A 17,455-nucleotide genomic window follows, 5' to 3' on the forward strand; every position below is an offset into this window, starting at 1 on the left:
ACTTGATTTAATACATTTGACTCAGCAGATACTTCTGGTGACCTCAGTTGTGCTTCTTACCAGTTACGCAGTTAGAATTTATATTAACAATGTTTGGAAGAGCACCACAGATAGAATCCTTTTTTAAAAATGTTGACTCAGATAATTTAGGAACATAATGGTCAATTTGTACATTGCTTTGCACTTGGAAAGAAATTTGCCCTCTCTTCCCAACCCCACAATTAACAAATTAGAGGATGATTTATGCCAGCAATTGAGCCTGTGCAACTGCATTTCTTGCATTACAGAAAATCTGCTCAGTGAGATCAGCACAACACCCCAAACATTTGTTTATAAAAATCTTGTTACATGATTGTATCATTCTTGTGTGTTGTCTCAAGTGTATGTGTGTTAAAACATTGGGATCACAAATATAGGATTAAATATATCACTCTGGAAAATGGACATAAGTAATAATTCACAACTTTCCTGTTTCCTGCCATTCACATTCTCTTCCTCTCTCTGCCCTCCCCTGCAAAAAGAGGAAGAAGAACTTGTAAAAATCCCAAACCATAAAATGGCAGATTCACAACATTCACAGCTATTTCCTGAGTCAAGGGAAAAACTGCCAACAAAATGATTGTGCTTCATCAAGTTTCAATTTTTCAGCTTGGACTGGAGAGTTGGTGATCCTGCTGTGCTGAAGCATATGCTGCTTCATGAGTCACTGATGTTTGGGTTTTACCAGAGGCTGGGAACACTCAGTTCAGTTGTACCTGCTTTGTGTGGGAAATCTGACCCCTTCTTTTGATATTGAATGAGAATGTTCTTCCTAAAATGAAGTTTAATAATTTTTTGTTAGTATCCCAAATGCTAAATTTAGTCTTAGTTTCTTCAAATAGTCAATGCTCCAAAGCACATTTTGTGTAAATTACCCCCCCCCCAGATTTAGAAGCAATGTTTGGTATGTTGCATCATCATATTTCTGGATCTACTGAAAAATGGCTGTTGTGACATTGTATGGAGATTTCAGTAATGCCTTATTTCCTTTCTATTCTGGTGTAAAGGCCAGGTTGCAGGTAATTTTCTATATAAGAAACAGATTTGTATTTTAATGTCGTTTTATATATTTAAGGTCCACTTTAGACCAGAATTTAAAGTTGAGAACAGTTGTACAAAGGAAATCATATTTCCATCATAATAACTCTGGCAATAATTTCTCCTGCCCTATTCATCCCTATTCATGGCTCGTGCATTTGCGCACACATCCCCAAGCTGAACTCCTGCTTTTGCAGGGTATGAAAACTTGTGTTGGGTAAAGGTCACCTTGTCCTCTTAATTCCTGTGTTGTTGAACAGAGGCCCCAAGTTCAGCTCACAGGACAAGGAGATGCTATCTTTTAAGCAGAGGCATTTGTCAGTAGAGATCAGATTCAGCTGACTTTCAGTAGTACAATACTAATTCAGCAACTCACTGGAAGTCTTTTCAATGCATTTCCCCATGTGCAATTCAAAGGGATTAAACATTTTAATTAACCAAAACAATCTGTGTACATGTAAAATTTTGCCTTGGTGTATGTCTACATATGCTAATACATACATTATTTAAAAAAAATCATAGTGAGTTAAAATAGGGTATGAATTACAGTGTTCTTAGAACTGAGTTTTGCCATTTGTTCTGCATGCATTTCATAGGTGTCTGCAGTTTTCTCACCTTAGTTTAAGTTTGTAAAGTTAGAAAGGATGGAATTCATGGATCAAGTTAGCTGCCTTTGGGTAAGTTCAGAAAGGTTTAGTAAACCTGAAGCTCTGAAATGATGTTTGCTTATGCATAGTTCTTGCTAAGGACCTGGTTCTGCAGTTCTTTCCCATTCCTCAGTGGTAAGGTTAACACATTAACAGCAGTTACTTACTGCTATTAATTATTATTAATAGATAAGATTAGTGCCCTGTGGGATTTCAGCATTTGCAGGGCAGCTCAAGTGCCATCACCTTGGGACTTCCCAGATCCTCTGGGGCTTGCATATGCCAGTGGCCTTTTCCAGAGAGATACTTTGGCTGGGAAGCTGCACTGGAATGTGCAAAGTGTGGGTGTGAGGTTATTTTGGTTCCAAAGTGCTTTCCATGTTTTTATATGATAATCCATATCAACACCTTCTGGAGGTTTTCAAAGTGAGGTGTATTAAATGGTAAACTCCTAATAGATGGTGGTGGTATAAATTTTGTGTAATGCTGGAGGGTGCGTTGCAAACTCATTCCTGTCACTTTTGTACTCTGAAGTGTCACTAGTACATAGGGAGTGAACAAGGTGACGTGTCACAAAAACTTGAGATTACTCTAGTAGATAAATCTATGATCTTCATGTCATTTTCTGTCTTTTTTAGTTGATAGTCTCCTTATTGTGCATTACTACAGTGTGTTATCCCCATTTTGGAATAATTAAATCAAGGTAATGGCTTTTCTGCTGGCTTTTCTGGTTTAATTTTTTTCAGTATAAGTTTAGCTGGTGGTTCTGTTGCATGTAGGCTAACCAAAAATCAGATCTGTTCACCTGTGGTTTTAGATCAGTACAGCTGATTGCAGGCAGGCTGCAGATTTGACTTCTGGCAGCAGTCAGTTTAGTTTATTTTAACTTTCATACATGTGTTAGAATTTATTGGATACCTGCATTTATATACTCCGACAAGTAAATGAAATTAATTGATACTGAATGTTTTTTGGCCTTTGATTGTTAATAAAGCTGCTAAGTCTGTATTTGGCTGCAAATAAGACAAGCAGAGACCAAGTCACATGAGGAGAGAGGGATCTGTCCCAAATGAGTAATTGGCATAAGATTACTAAAGTAAACTTCAAATAACTTTTCCTAAAATAAGAAATTGAGCATGGTCTCTAAAACTTCTCTGGGCAGTTAATAGAAAAACAACAGGCTTGCTGAACTTGGCATAATTTCAATGCAAAATTTTACATAAGGCAAACTGTTTCTGGCATAATGAAGTACTAGAGTGCAAGTTTTGTAACGGGAGATGTTCGTTCTCTTTCGAAGGGTGAACCAATTGTTCAGACACAACACTAACTTCACTTTCTGCTCCCACTGGATTTCCTTTTGAGTTTCAAATCATGCCTGCCACCTTTCACCCTCAGAGCAGCATAGCTACATCTAAAGCCTTGTGTTTTCTAACTTTTCTATTAGTACCTCAGTTTAAATTGTTTTTCCTCCCTCTGACGTGATGATAAGCCTAATTTTTCTCTGCTCAACATGAATCAGACATGGCACTTCAGATTGTGAAAATTAGGGTGAAAAGGTAGAAGGGTGACTATGGTTTGTGTGTGTGCTGTAATTCTGTTGGGTGTTGATGGAGCAAATGATAATAACTGCACTCAGTAGTAGGGAGAATTTTTTTATACCATATTGGTAGGTTCTTTTGATCTTTCATGACTGACTTTGGTTCCTGTTGTTGATTTTTGGCTAGATGATATCTTTAAGTTAAATGTCGATATTTAAAAGCAGAGCTGACATCTTAAAGTGATGTGATTGTTGTGGCAAAAGTAGGGTTATAAAAGTTCAAGAGGAAACCTTAAAGTTTGAAGGCTAGATCATGGCAATTAATATCTCTAATTAAGGAAGAGAAGGTTAATACAAATGAAGTTGTTTTTTAAAGCTTTTTTTTTTGGCTGCTGCCTCTGTTGCCTTTAAAGGAGTTGCAGGTTTTCACTGAAGTAGCACAAAATCAGACACCTTTTCTTTCTAGAAATTTTAACCTTATTTTTTAAGCAGAAATTGAGACTTAGATGACAGGGTCTGCTTTTGTCCTGATTTACCCCATGCAACATTGAAACACCTCCAGCGTCAGCCAGATGGGACTTAACAAGAAGTGTGATTTCATGGAAGTGAGTGGGAAGCAGAGAGATGTTTCATAGTCATTTACATCTCGATGGAAAACTTGGAGTGTAAGGTTAGCCTTTATCAGATGTCGTGTAACCCACAAATGTTTTTTACCTTAGACACAAATGTACATGAAATGAAAATAATTCATGGCTACAAGTACCTATTTCCTTGTTACATGCATGTTGCAGTTATTTATTTAATATTTATTATATTTAATTTATTTAATATGCATTTCACTGTTAAGAAAGTATTTTGCTCTTGATTGACTCCCATTTATTTGACAGAAATATGCAATATTTTATTATCATAATTACCCTTTGTTTAATACTTTTTCTTCTAATACCAAGCTTTCAAAATCTTATATCTTTACTTGATAAAATGCTGCAAACTGTGCTCAGCTTTACACTTCTTTATGGCTGTAAAGGGATTTTTAGAGCAGAAGGACCCTGATTAAGCAAAGCTATATCTTACTTAATGTGTATAAACCCCACAAGTATTCAATTTTAACTACAGTGATTGAGAAGGTATTAAACCTTTTTCTAGGATCTGGAACATCATTCCTGATCTGCTGGTGACTGCAGTTGTCAGTTACCTTCCTTGTTAAAATAATCTTTAAATAATAAGACTGAATTTGTCTAGTTTGGGCTTGATGCCATATACATCCCTTGGCTAACCTGAGGAACAAATTGTTTTTGGAAAACAAGGAAACAAATAAATAGCAGAGTGATGATGAACAGTGATGATCACAGTTAATTTTTCTAAACTGTTGGTTATCAGTCAGGGGTCAAAGCTGGTTTAATGCATTTATTAATTCAGCTGCATTTATTGAACAAGTTAATGAACTATGGAGTGGTGCTGTTAGTTCAATTGGTTGGTTATTGTATATTTTAATTTATCCCATCCCCTGAGGTCACAAATATGTTCAGTGGCTAATTCTCCTATAAAAAAAGAAAGGCCAACTGTTGCAATATGTGCACTCTCTAGTTCTGTACTCTCATTTTTGTAAGGATCTGTGAAACTCTGATTATTGTGTCGTTCCGGGAGTCCAGGAGTTTTGTGTGTGTATGTATGTGTGTGTGTATATATATATATACACACACACATATATTTTATTGTGGTTGTGAGCATGTTAAATGCATGAAAACATTTGAGTTTAAATATATGTATTGGTGGGATTTAACTGTACTGAACACACACAGATTTTTGGCCAGTCTCTTAAGAGGCCACTTTATAGCTATAAACAACCAAGTTGAGCAAAATGAAGTTGCATTCTATGACCTTCAAAAGAAGTTTCACCATTTTCTGAGTTTGTTTGTCAAATATTATTAATGCAGAAAAAGAGAGGGGGGAAAAAAAAGATCAGGTAAATAAATCAAACCCTTTGCTGTAAAACCAGGTAAGATTTTCTGTTCAAACTTACAATAAATCCTCAACTATGTTCTGCCTATACAAGAAATAACTGCTTGTTTAATTGTATTTTAATTTTTCAAGAATTTAATATTTTTTTCTTTTAAAATTGGTTATCTTAATTTTTTCTATACTTCTTTTTGATCTCCTGTGACATAAATGTCAAGATTCAGTACTTTGATGTTGCATGTAAGTTTTCATGATGGTTTGAAACATCCAGGAAAATTTTTGGGAAAACTGCTCTAAGAACATAAGACAGCCATAGTTTACAGATCTCTGCATTATATTCTCCTTATAACTTTAGAAACCAAGTCAAGATGGAGAAGAAAAGAGGATTCTAGGTGTGACAGGCAGGGAACAGGGACCCTGATAGGCTTTGCTCATGTCTAAGTACAAGGGACCAAATATTTTAAGCATGGTGAAATCATGTATAGCCACAGGTCATACACTTCTTTGATACCATTAGATCAGTCTCAGTTAACTATTCTGAAGCCTGTGGAAAAGTTTTTCAGAACTTTACTAATTGGATGTTAAAAAGGAAAAAAATACTGATTTGCCTTCTCAAGGTATTTCTGGACTAGATTTTAGATGTTTAGCACCTGTTAAACTAAACGGATTATTAAGGATCTGGAACACTGGTCTGCTATCCAGTGTTACACTTTTCTAAATTCAGCTGTTCTCAAAGTTTGTTTATCTCAAATAAATAAAAAGAGAAAAATGGGGAAAAAAGAGAAATCTCTTTCAATGTTAATTAAACTGGGCAAATTCAAGGAAGGGCACCAGAGCTGGTGAAGGGTCTGATGAGGAGCTGCTGGGGGAGTTTTTAAAGGTGTCGAACCTGGAGGAAAGGAGGCTCAGCTGGGACTTTAGCACTTTGTACCACTCCATGAAAGGAGAGTGTAGCCAGGTAGGGATCAGTCTCTTCTATCTGGCAAGGAGAGGCAGCATGAGAGGACACAGCCTCAAGGGAAGCTTCAGGTTAGACATCAACAGGAATTTCTTCTCAGAAAGGGTGATCAGACACTGGAATGGGCTGCCCAGGGAGGTGCTGGTGTCACCGTTCCTGGAGGTGCTCAAGAAGAAACTGGACATGGCACTCAGTGCCATTGGTCAAATTGGCACGATGGTGTTCAGTCCTAGGTTGGACTCGGTGATCTCAGGGGTCTTTTCCAACCTAAATGATTCTGTGGCTCTGTGATTCTGTAATTTAAATTCATCTTGCAATCTGTGTATCCTTAGCAAGGCTTTCCATACCATCCATATATTCTTAGTTATAAACTGAATGCTGCGTATATAAAATAAAAAGTTACTGTAAAAACCTCCCAACATAACAAACTCTTTCATTTTCTTATTTTGTATTAGACAGTATTTTTCCATAGATAGGAAAAGGGATAAAGAAAGATGAAATGTGTGTGTGTGTGTCTGACCAGAAGCGTAAATAGAATCACATTTGTGGCTTTGCTGCTTTGTAATTACTATTGGTATGGAATGCTTATGCTGTTAATAGTTTGTTTGAAAAGTAGGTTAAAAGTCATGTGTTGGAAATGATTATCTACTTAGTCTAGTGACTCCTAATAATGTGCCTGTGTGCCTGTCAGAATGTTGAGCCGGGGAAGAAACACAGCAGTCGCATTGCAATTTTCTATAAATCTTTTATGAAGTAGGAGAGAGTGGTTTAAGAGTGAAAATGCTTTATCGATCAGTTTTGTGCTGCTCATGTGCCCCAAAAGCTTTAAATCTAATTATGAATTAGTTCAAGACTACATCTGAAGTTGTGTGGATTTTAATAGAAATGTCTTGCATGGAAAGCTCCTCCCTGCCTTTGCATCCTTAGGTTTCATTATCTTAGTACCATGTGAATATGGAGGAGCTTCCATGTTCACTGCCTTTAGGAATGTGGAGTGTGTTTTAATTTCATGTTTCTGAACCTCAGAATCAACAACTTGTCAAATATCCACAAACTCTTGTCTTGATGCCTAGAACTCATACTTTCTCTTTAGAAAGGTTGATACAGTCAACTTCTGCTGATAAGTAAAACATTTGGGGATTTTGGGGGGCAGAGGAAGACAACTGTAATTCCTGTAAAAGCTCTTCCTGTCAGCATAAAAATGGACGAAAATTAATGAACCTGTGTGGGATGTGTGACTGTTGAGTTACTGTGTTTCTCTAGAATTTGTGAATCACAATTTGATCTTAGAAGTGAGATGCAAACTCAACTAAGCTCATCCAATGCAAATGCATTGCTTGACATTTAGGTAAAATTTAACGTGGAAAGCCAAGTATTTGCCCCTATGTATTGTTGAACCAACTGGTTTTATTTTGGTTTGGAAGTATTGTATTGACCAAGCCATCCTGATTAAAACCATAGTATAAAACCACAGTGCTCTCTTTTTACATCATTTTAACTTGAAAGCTGAATTGTGGGTTAGCATTTGCCTAAAGAAAGTGTACATTCTGAATTAAGGTTGTGAAATAAAGCTCATGAACTCGCAACATTCCTGGCATTTAAGAGCATTTTTATCAGATTTTGTCCATTTAGGAGAAATGCTGGAATTTTTTTAAAGAAACTGAAATGATGAGTAGTAATGTGACAGAAATAGAAGGCAGATATTTCATGTTGTCATATGAAAATGGACATAATTTTTCTCGTATTCCTAATTAAGATAATACAGTGATTTTTGCTTGGAAGAATGCTTGGTCAGAGGAACAAATACAAGAAATTTGGTGGGTGGTGTGGGGTTGGAGAGAATTACATGCAGAAATTGGAAAGCAAGGACATTCTGTCATCTGAAAACTTAATTTGTCAAAGAATGTGTGGAATTTTAGAAATGAAAATATTTAGTGACATCTTCAATTTTGGCTATGAATAATAATAAACTATTATGGGATTGAATAAGTTCTGGCAAGAAGGTTATAGCCACTTGCAAAATATCACAAACAACTGCAAGTTTGGACTGTGCTTTTTTTTTTTTTCTTTTTTTTTGCCTTAGTGGTTCATAAATGTAAGGGTTTTTTGTTTTGTTGTTTTGTTGTTTTTTTTTTTTTTTTTTTTTGAGAAATCTGAATCAGTTTCTGTGAAGAGATTTCTTTAAATTCCAAAGTCATTAGGTCAGGCTGGAGATGACATTACAGATAATTTCAGCTGTAATGTTAGAGGGAATTTGGTAAGAAATTGAATTATATTAACATGAGGAGGACAACCAAACATTCTTTTGTGAAATGCATCATCTCTGTATTTGGAGAGATTGTAAATCAGCGAACACTTTGATGTGGAAAGATCCTGTTCTGTGATCCCCTTCTCTATCTAAAATGTGCACAGGGAGTATTTAATGTGGAACAGTGTCCTGTTAAACTGCTGTCTTTAGAGAACTGTATTTTAGGTACTTTGGTGCACAACTTCCCAGGCTGAGTTTTAATAAACTGAATTACGTCCAGAGGCTTTAGGGATTTCAGGCAACCATTGGAGTGTGCCCCTGTTACTTGATTTTCTTACCAGTTTCAGGTAATGCAGTGCTTTTCTGAAGTTCTGGAAATGTTAACTTTTGGTTAAAATGCTAACATTTTTGTTAGCGTTTTCTTCCTGCTTATTAACTGAAGTGTTTCTGTTTTCAAGGGAACGAAGGAAATTGAAGGTGAAGAGGAGTCTGGTTTAATTCAGCCTGCAGAAGTATTTGCTCCTAAAAGTCTGGTGTTGGTGTCCAGACTGGATTATCCAGAAATTTTCAGGGTAAAGAACTTGAAATTTCTATTTACAATATATCAGCAGAAAAAATTGGTTTTAAATTAGTAGCAACGACAGTACTTTTGATTTAAAATATCTCACTCAGGATTGATTTGGGAATTTAAAAGCCAAAGCAGCTTTAGATAAACGAGATAAAATTCAACATGTGTGACAGTAAATAGCCCCTGTAGGCTAAAGTAGTGCCTTTTTACCCTTCAAGCAGTTTTAAAACTACATAGGAGTGGTGGAAATTTTTCTGGGCTCAGTGTTCTCCCTAATGAAAGGAGTTATTAGGACAAAACCAGACAATATTTGATTAACTGTGTAATGGTAAATTAACAGTGAAAATTCAGTCTCCTCCATATATAAAGCAGAATGTCCAATCTTCTTCAAGACCAAATCAAGATGCATGACAGAGATTTAGGACCTTGAATGACTTTCAGCTGGTAAAATATGACTTACCTGAGATAAATGAAAAGCTTAAATTTCTCCTAAGCTAATAGATATTAACAGAAACAAATAAAGTTCAGTTTACAGATCAAGGGAGGAGATCATTCAGCAGATGTCTTTAGACATTAAGGATGACTGCACCATGTGGGATTAGAAATCCTCATATCCCAGTATTTTGTCTCTCGTAGTGGCCCATAGCAATTGCAAAGCAAAGTGTGTAAGAATAGGACAGGCTGTAGAAATAATTCTACAAAATGCTTTGCTAATTCAATGTGAATAATAGTTAAGTGACATCCTGAACCAGAGGTGTTGGTTGTATGGGGTTTTTCTATAATTAGTTCACTCTCTTAACATTGATATTTTAAAACAATCCACAGCAGAGTTTCACTGTTTAACTATGTGTGATATGAGAAGTTACTGATGGAATTATTTCTAAGAAGAGAATTACTAAGGTATTTGCTGATTTGTCAAAGTTACAGCAATTAAAAGGCAAAAGATTCTGTGAAGCTGTTATTTCCTTTTGTCCTAAGGCTTCTTAGAATGTCATGTTGATGTGGATTAAATTATTAATAAAAGTGCTAAAGCTATATCTGTGGTTTCTCAATCAAAATTGGATCCAATAATAAAATACGCTGAAATGTTAATGTACTATTAATATAAAATATATTTACACTGTAAATAACATATGGAATTGTTAGTGATTGATACTGGTCTTAAAATGAGCCTCAGAAGCTCATTGATTAATCAGTACTCTAGACTGGAAACCAGTCAGGTTTAAGTCCATTAGAGTTGAAAGCACTGTGTTGATTTTTATCATTTTTAACAGTAACTTATAATAAAACACTTCTTAGATAACAAAGCAAAAATATTATATCTAGAAGTGCTTTTAAAGAGGACATACATCCCTGTTAAGTAAGCCGAGCCATTTTGTTTTAAATTAATCATTGCTTCTGTGGCAAATTACTTTGGTTGGAGTGTACTTCTCTGCACTGGTAACTATTAAGAACTTATTTTTTTAAAGGTCATATAAATAGATCTTTGAATAATTTGTCATCTTCCTTCCTTGTATTGCAGTCTGATGTATTTTGTCAACCTTTCTAGGCTTGCCTTGGCTTGATCTACACCGTGTATGTGGACAGCCTGAATGTGTCACTGGAGACTCTCATTGCAAATCTGTGTTCATGCCTTGTCCCTGCTTCTGGAGGCTCTCAGGTAAATGGGGGGGGGGGGGGGGAGAGTATTTTTCCAGTTAATTTAATTTATGAAGAAAACAAAAAATAAATTCTTGAGATATTTTTGAAGAAAAAAAGATCATAGTTCAGCTGAGTGCTTTCCCTGTGGCCTGTGAGTGCTTTCCCTGTGGCCTGTCTTCTAAAGACAGCAAAAATTCCATTCCAGGATAAGGTCAAAGGGTTAATTTTGTCACTGAGTTGGCTTTTACAGGGCACATTAACAAATTAAGCAGTTTGTATAAGTTAGTTTTTAAATAATCAAGTGTTCAGGAATATTTTTGCTTGCTACATAAATTTTTTAAAGGCTTTTTTCCTTTGCCATTTTCTAACATAACCTTCATATCAGTTCACTTATGCATGTTTTTTCCTTGATGGACCTCAGGATTCCACTGGTCATTTCTTTGATAACTCGTTTAAATTTCTATTTTCATACTCTGTTTTTAAATGCTAAAAAGTAACTCAAATGTTATTTCCTCAGAGGAATTAAATACTGCAAATAGCCCATGCATTCAAAACTTAAAATAAAGTTTTCTAGCGAACAGACTTATTTCTGCTTTTCACTTGTGCTTTCTGTGAACAGAAAGTCAGGTTTGTTTCATGATTTACATTTTATAAATTGTTCCTCTACATTTGTGGGGTTTGATAAGCCAGTTGAGTCTTCTGTGTTTGGTTTTTGCTTTATGCTGTGACACTGATGGGAAATTATGATCCTTATTATGAGACATACCAGAAAACTACATGTGCAAATGGCAACACTTTAAAGTCAGTTACACACACAGCTTCCCACCCAATCTATGGATTTTCAACCCTCTTAATATCCTACAATTCCCTAATTCTGTTCTGGTTTTCCCAGAGCTTTTCTGTGCTGGTTTTTCCAGCAGCCCTGGCTGCTGTGAAACTTCTTTTAGTGCAGACAGTGTCAGAATGTTCTGTCAGTTTAGTCAAGCCCTGCCTTACTGCTCTCCAGGCTGCCACATCTCTGTTTTTTTTCTATCCTAGGCTTTTGGTTTTCAAGGGGAGTAAGCAGATTTTATCTCCTCATCAGTAACCCTCTTTTTCAGTGGTATTTGAGCCTCATATTTTTGGTTTTGGTGATGCACTTGAACTTCTGGCTCTTCTTCTATCTTCTTTTTTTTTTCTCCCTGTCTGTAAATGCAGCTTTTCTCAGTGGCTGTTTGCTCTGCTAGAAGAGGAAGAAAAAGTCATGCTCCTCTGGTTGTTCTTCCTTCTGCTTTCTCTCTTCAAATAAAATGCTCACTCATTCCCACCTTCCGTTTGCTACTGTCAAACTGTCATATAAATCAGAGATTAAATGTTTCTCTTTTCTTTCTTAAACCTTATGCTTCCAGGACTGTAGGTGAATTATAGTGAATTATATACCTTAGAGTGGGAACACTCTTGTGACATTTATTTCCAGAAACAGTCAGCTGTGAAATGGGTTACTGACCTGAAGTGCTGGGGCAGAGCATCTCTGCTACAGTTCAGGGAGTGCTTTGGGTTTACTGGGGAGATTTTTGGTTTAAAATACCTGCTGTGCAGCAGCCAGAGCTTGCTGCCTTCCTACATTGCCCAGCTTTGTTGCCATACAGAGTGAAGATTTACCACACAGGAATGCCCCCCAGCCCATGGGAGTCTGGTTAGAGGTAACTGCTTGGCATCACTCACTGCTTGAATGCCATGTGGATATGCTCACAGGAAAGCAAGGGTATTTTGCAATTGCAGTTCTGCTTGGGATGTGATACTCAAGTGCACTCCTTTGACTCCCATTTCCTGCCTCCCTCCAGGGAGATCTGTTCTTGTGCTGGAAAGGTAACTGAAGCTGTAATTCTGCTTTAATGTGCAGAGTAGGAACACAGGAATACCAGAAGTGTCCTCTTCAATAACCACATGTCACAAGTATGTTCATATTTAATACACAAATGAGGATGGTAAATAGCAAAGAATCTCCCTTAGTAATACTGAACGTTTTTCTGATTCAAATGGGTTTTAAACCCTTTTTCTTTCCTGGGAGTTTTTTTATTGTATTGATAGAAATGTTCTGTTAACTGCCTTCAAAGCCATAACTATTTAACAAAGGCAGTGTAAATGCAAGAGAGACACTATCATGCTGTATATTCAAGGAGGCATATCACTGCCCCCAGATTATATTTCAGATCTCTCTTTGACTTTAAATTTCTACATACAAAATGAATAATTTCTGCAGTATGAATCACTTATCTTTATGATGATGGCTTGTTCATTCTATATAAATTCAATTTTAAAAAAATATTTCTACAGAAATTGTTTTCTTTGGGAGCTGGAGACCGACAGCTGATACAGACTCCTCTACATGATAGCCTTCCTGTCACAGGCACCAGTGTGGCTCTTCTCTTTCAGCAACTGGGTATGTCTAGGTCTGCTTTGAAAAACGTTATTTTTCTAAATTATAAACTGTGGTATTTTCTGTTCTAATTCAATTCTAATCATGTGCCAAGAAAGCTGCATGGTAAATATTAATTTCTTTCGAATGACTAACTGTGCTTTTACTCCCTAATCAGACATTCAGAGAACCTCTTTGTGCAGCCTGTGGTAAGTTATCTCCAGTATTAGAGAATCATGGAATTGTTTGGATTGGAAGGAACCTTTAAAGGTCATCTAGTCTAGTCCCACCATGTAGTATCTGTAAGTTACTGAGGGCAGAAGTGAGCATGGCCCCTATGTAATCACAGAAACATTCATGTAGGAAGATTCCCTGCTCCCCCCTCCCTTTGGATACTGTACAAACCCCACAGAAAAGCAGGGAGGTGTGTAATAAAACTGGTGTGACCGAAAAGTTCATATAGTTCTGTTGATATCTGTTACTCCCAATCTTTCAAGAAGATGCTCTAACACAATCTCATCAAATGTTTACTTGTTCATTCCAATTGCAACATTGCATCACTCTTACCTGGGTACCTCAGTACTGATCTTGTCTGTCATTAAGTCCTGACACTTTTAGTCTTACATTCCTTTGGTTTGTGAAGTGACTTTGAATCACAAACTTCTAAAGCAGCCATGGATAAAGGCACAATTAATAATCTTTTCTGAACCTGTGAACCTCAGTTTTACTCTCAAGCAACCAAATGGCCTCAGGATATGTGTTGTCATCCATTCTTTTCTCAAACAGACAGTAAGAAGGAATGGAAACCAGAAAAACAATAGTGAAGAACACTAAGCAGTATCAGATCTGATGAGCCTCAATGCCATCTCTTACTAGGATGATTTAATTGTATCCTTCCAAAAAGAATATTATTCCAAAAGGAATATTTTAATTTTTTTAATAGCAGTTTAAATAGAAGAGAAATTGTGCTAACATGGTATATAAGTGCTGCTTAGCTTGATCACAGTCCTGAGGTTTTACTTGGCTTATTATGTCAAGATTCATTATGATTGAATGTCTGATCAGATTGCAGGCAATGTTTTGAATATGGACAGGCCTAACAATTTTTCCCCTTTTCTGAAGACATGAAATGTGGTGTGAGATACCATAAGTACAGCAGGTTTCAACGTGTGGTGTGGTATGTTTGTTCTGTAAGTATAGTGTATGTGGTAACTAATTTGAGGCAGTTTTTTAATCAGTTCTAGTGAAGGTTGCTATAAATGCACAGTTCAGAAAATGTCAAAGAAAATGGGGCTTTCAGTTAGTTCTTGGGTAAGTACCCTGTCTTCTGGCACCTGGATTTTGGATGGCAAATTGGGATTGGAGTGTTTTGTTACAGAATCAGACTGAGGAAAACAATGAGAACAAACCTGAAAAGTCATTGTATGCATTGTAAGCCACAAAGATGCAGTGGGAATGTGAATATATGGAACAGAAAACTGAGGACTATCTTTTTCTCTTGTCTTACTGATAGCATATTTTGCAGGACAAGTTTTTAAAATTTCTCTCGTTGTGTATAAAAAGGACTAATAAAACTTCCATATGAGAATTTAGCATTTCTTTCAAACACATACAGTTTAATTTAATATTATTAACCACATGTTATTAAAGGGTTTATATGTACAGATGGATGTCATGTAAATTCCTAAATCTACTGTAGCAGAGCAGTGAAGAGTTTGGAGTTTAACCAGGACCAGGTTGTTGTGCTAGCAGTCAAAAATCTTTTATATTTTGAATTTGTGTTATTCCTTATTCACTCCTGTACACTTTCCATATCTATGCCCCCAATTTACTCCTTGTCTACCATCTCATCCTTCTTTTCCCATAGTCCATTAGCCTTTTTGCTGTCCATTCTGTGTGATTTTGCTGCTCTTCTGCTTTACTTTTCTCCTCCTGACTTCCAGTAAATGTCTGGAGGTTCTGCCTTGTAAGAAGCATGAGTCAGTAAGCGTGTGTTTACCAGATGCATTTTCCAGCCACAGTGCACATAAGGATAGGAAGATCAGCACAAGGAGGGGGAGAGGAAGGGAGATAAGGAATGAAAGCTCACTGCTCACTTCTCTAGTTAGTGATGCTTCAGCTGGCCTGAAGAAGGGAGAGATTGAAGAAAGTGCATGGTTATAAAACTTGGCAAATCTTGCCACGGGAAGCTCACAGGCTTATATCCTGTTTCCCTGGAGGGGATCATGCAAGCTCATGGACAAAAAGAAGAGTTGTCTTCCTTCTCTTCTGCTGTAGCTGAACTTTGTGTTTTAAAGGACTGTAAGAATTATCAGGAGCAGCTTGTCTAATGGCTTTGTGTAGGCCCTCTTTTTTGTGTCTCATTATTGTTTGGTATGGTTTCTTGGGAATGGGCCTGGTATTAGTTAAGGAATGTGCAAATAAGGTGGCAGGTAGTTTTTTGTTTTTTTTTTTTAAAGCAAGTACTTGAACACTTTGTTAAAGGCTGCTTTCCCCACCTCCTATTTTTTTTGTTTGGTTTGGTTTTTTGTTTCTTTGTGTTTTGAGGGGTTGTTTAGGGTTTTTTTCCCATATGTGCTTCAGTTGTCAAAGTATCTGGGGATACAGCACAATGGTAGAATTGTGTTGTGTCTCAAAGGACACAAATCAGAAAATGTTTGTGTTTTCATAGTGTACCTCGCTTTCCAGAACAGCACAAAATTCCATTTCCATGTAGATGGTGGGCTGTCATCGTGTTCCTCGTGCCAAGGCTTGTTAATCCCAAGTTTCTGTTTGGATTTACTGAAAAAAAGAGTTGTTACTACAGCCACACGTGCCTGTTTGCAATGGTTTTTAACTGTAAAAGGAGGACCAGGAATTATGAACAGAGTGTTTAAAATAACTTTTTGTTTCTTCTCACCTTTCATGTAGTCTTATGAAGAGTTAAAGGCAGTGAATGGAGAAGAGTGTGGTAGGACCTACTGGCTCATCTGGCTCATTCCTTTGAGAAAGTTTATTTTCCTAAGATAAGGCCTAATTCTTTCTGCTGGAGATCACAGCTGAACTTGTCAGAAGTTGTTGTGCTTCTTGGAACAATATTCACACTTGCTCTGTTTCTCTTTCCTGGTTGCTTAATGTGTATTTGTCTCTACAACCTGGGCTAAGGCTTTCTGCTGCTGTTCAGTTCTTCAGTGGCAGCTGTTATCCCATCCAATCTCGTGTTCAGGACACAGATCTTGAGCAGATTGTTTGTCAGATAAGGACATGCTCAGTTATTTCTCTGCTGGTACATGTCACTTCATCCTATCTCAATTATTAATAGAAAATTAAAGAGAAGCTAGAAAAATATTTGTGAACTGCATAAATCACCTTTCTAAAAATAGCTCTTTCTTGGAGGAAGGTGGGCAGCAAGACAACATGTATCAGCTATGAATAGATACAAAAGTAATTTTGACATTTATTTTGAGAAATATTGTGCAATAGTAGCTTCATCATGCTTTTTCTGCTTGGCAGGATAACACCATGTCAGGAGATGACCCTCCCTGTATTACCAAGTCCACAGCATATCTGGAAACAGACCTTATTTGTGCTTAGGCGTTAAACTACAGCTGGGAAAAATATCCCCAAAGGTTTTAAGCTTAGTAATAAGGAACAACAGTGTTTGACATTTTAAATCATACCTTCTTTTATTTTTTATTTTAAGAAGCCTAATGTATAAGAATAGTGTGATAAAAACCAGGCCTGTAGCTGGATCACTAGAAATTATTTAATCAACAAAGGATTAGGTAGAAAAACAGGAACCATAAAGTTACTTTTAAAAATTATCCATGGTAGCAGGAAGACTTTCAGTATTCTATTTCTTCTTGTCTGTTAATAAGATGGCAGATATCTATAGAATATGTGTGTGTGTGTGTGTGTATATATATATATATATATATATATATAAAAGCTCCTAAAGGAGATTTAGGTTATATTTTGGTTATATTTCTCTCCTGTCTCACTGCATTAACAGTACATTCCTAAGTGTCTCCCTGAAGCTCTTTTTTCCAGACTCCAACCCTACTTGCCTTCTCCATATGGGTATTCAGCAGTGATGTATTCACTCCTTTGAATCTGGGGCATACACCACCATCTCCCCAAGGGGCAGGCTTTTTTCAAACGAAGCCAAGGCAAAAAATTAGTGACCTGAGGAACAAAACAAAAACCTAAGATTTAGCCAGCACTTTTGATTTTTGCACATTTCAAGGAATGGTAGCATGAATCACACTGTTAAACTGAGCAGAACAGTTATGAAAATTTATTCTCCTGAAGAATTTCTCTCTCCTTTCCAAGTACATAATCAAAGACAAAAGAGTTTTCCTTCCTTTCCTTCTTGTTTAGTCTCATACCAGGTATGTTTTCCTATGTCCTTATTTCCCCTGTCGTGTTTTGTTTGCCTGTGCT

The 17,455-nt window shown here is 36.6% G+C and overlaps 1 protein-coding gene across 1 annotated transcript in view; it reads left to right on the forward strand.

Annotated features, from left to right (window-relative positions):
- The window catches only part of SBF2 (SET binding factor 2), a 230,196-nt gene that overhangs the window by 102,199 nt on the left and 110,542 nt on the right, over positions 1-17,455 (forward strand). The window contains exons 4-6 of the mRNA XM_062494271.1: positions 8,885-8,998; positions 10,544-10,654; positions 12,952-13,057. Coding sequence (XP_062350255.1) covers positions 8,885-8,998; positions 10,544-10,654; positions 12,952-13,057 — 331 coding nt within the window. The remainder of the gene's footprint in view (positions 1-8,884; positions 8,999-10,543; positions 10,655-12,951; positions 13,058-17,455) is intronic.

The sequence above is a fragment of the Cinclus cinclus genome, chromosome 6, assembly GCF_963662255.1.
Source record: "Cinclus cinclus chromosome 6, bCinCin1.1, whole genome shotgun sequence".
Taxonomy (NCBI): Eukaryota; Metazoa; Chordata; class Aves; order Passeriformes; family Cinclidae; genus Cinclus; species Cinclus cinclus.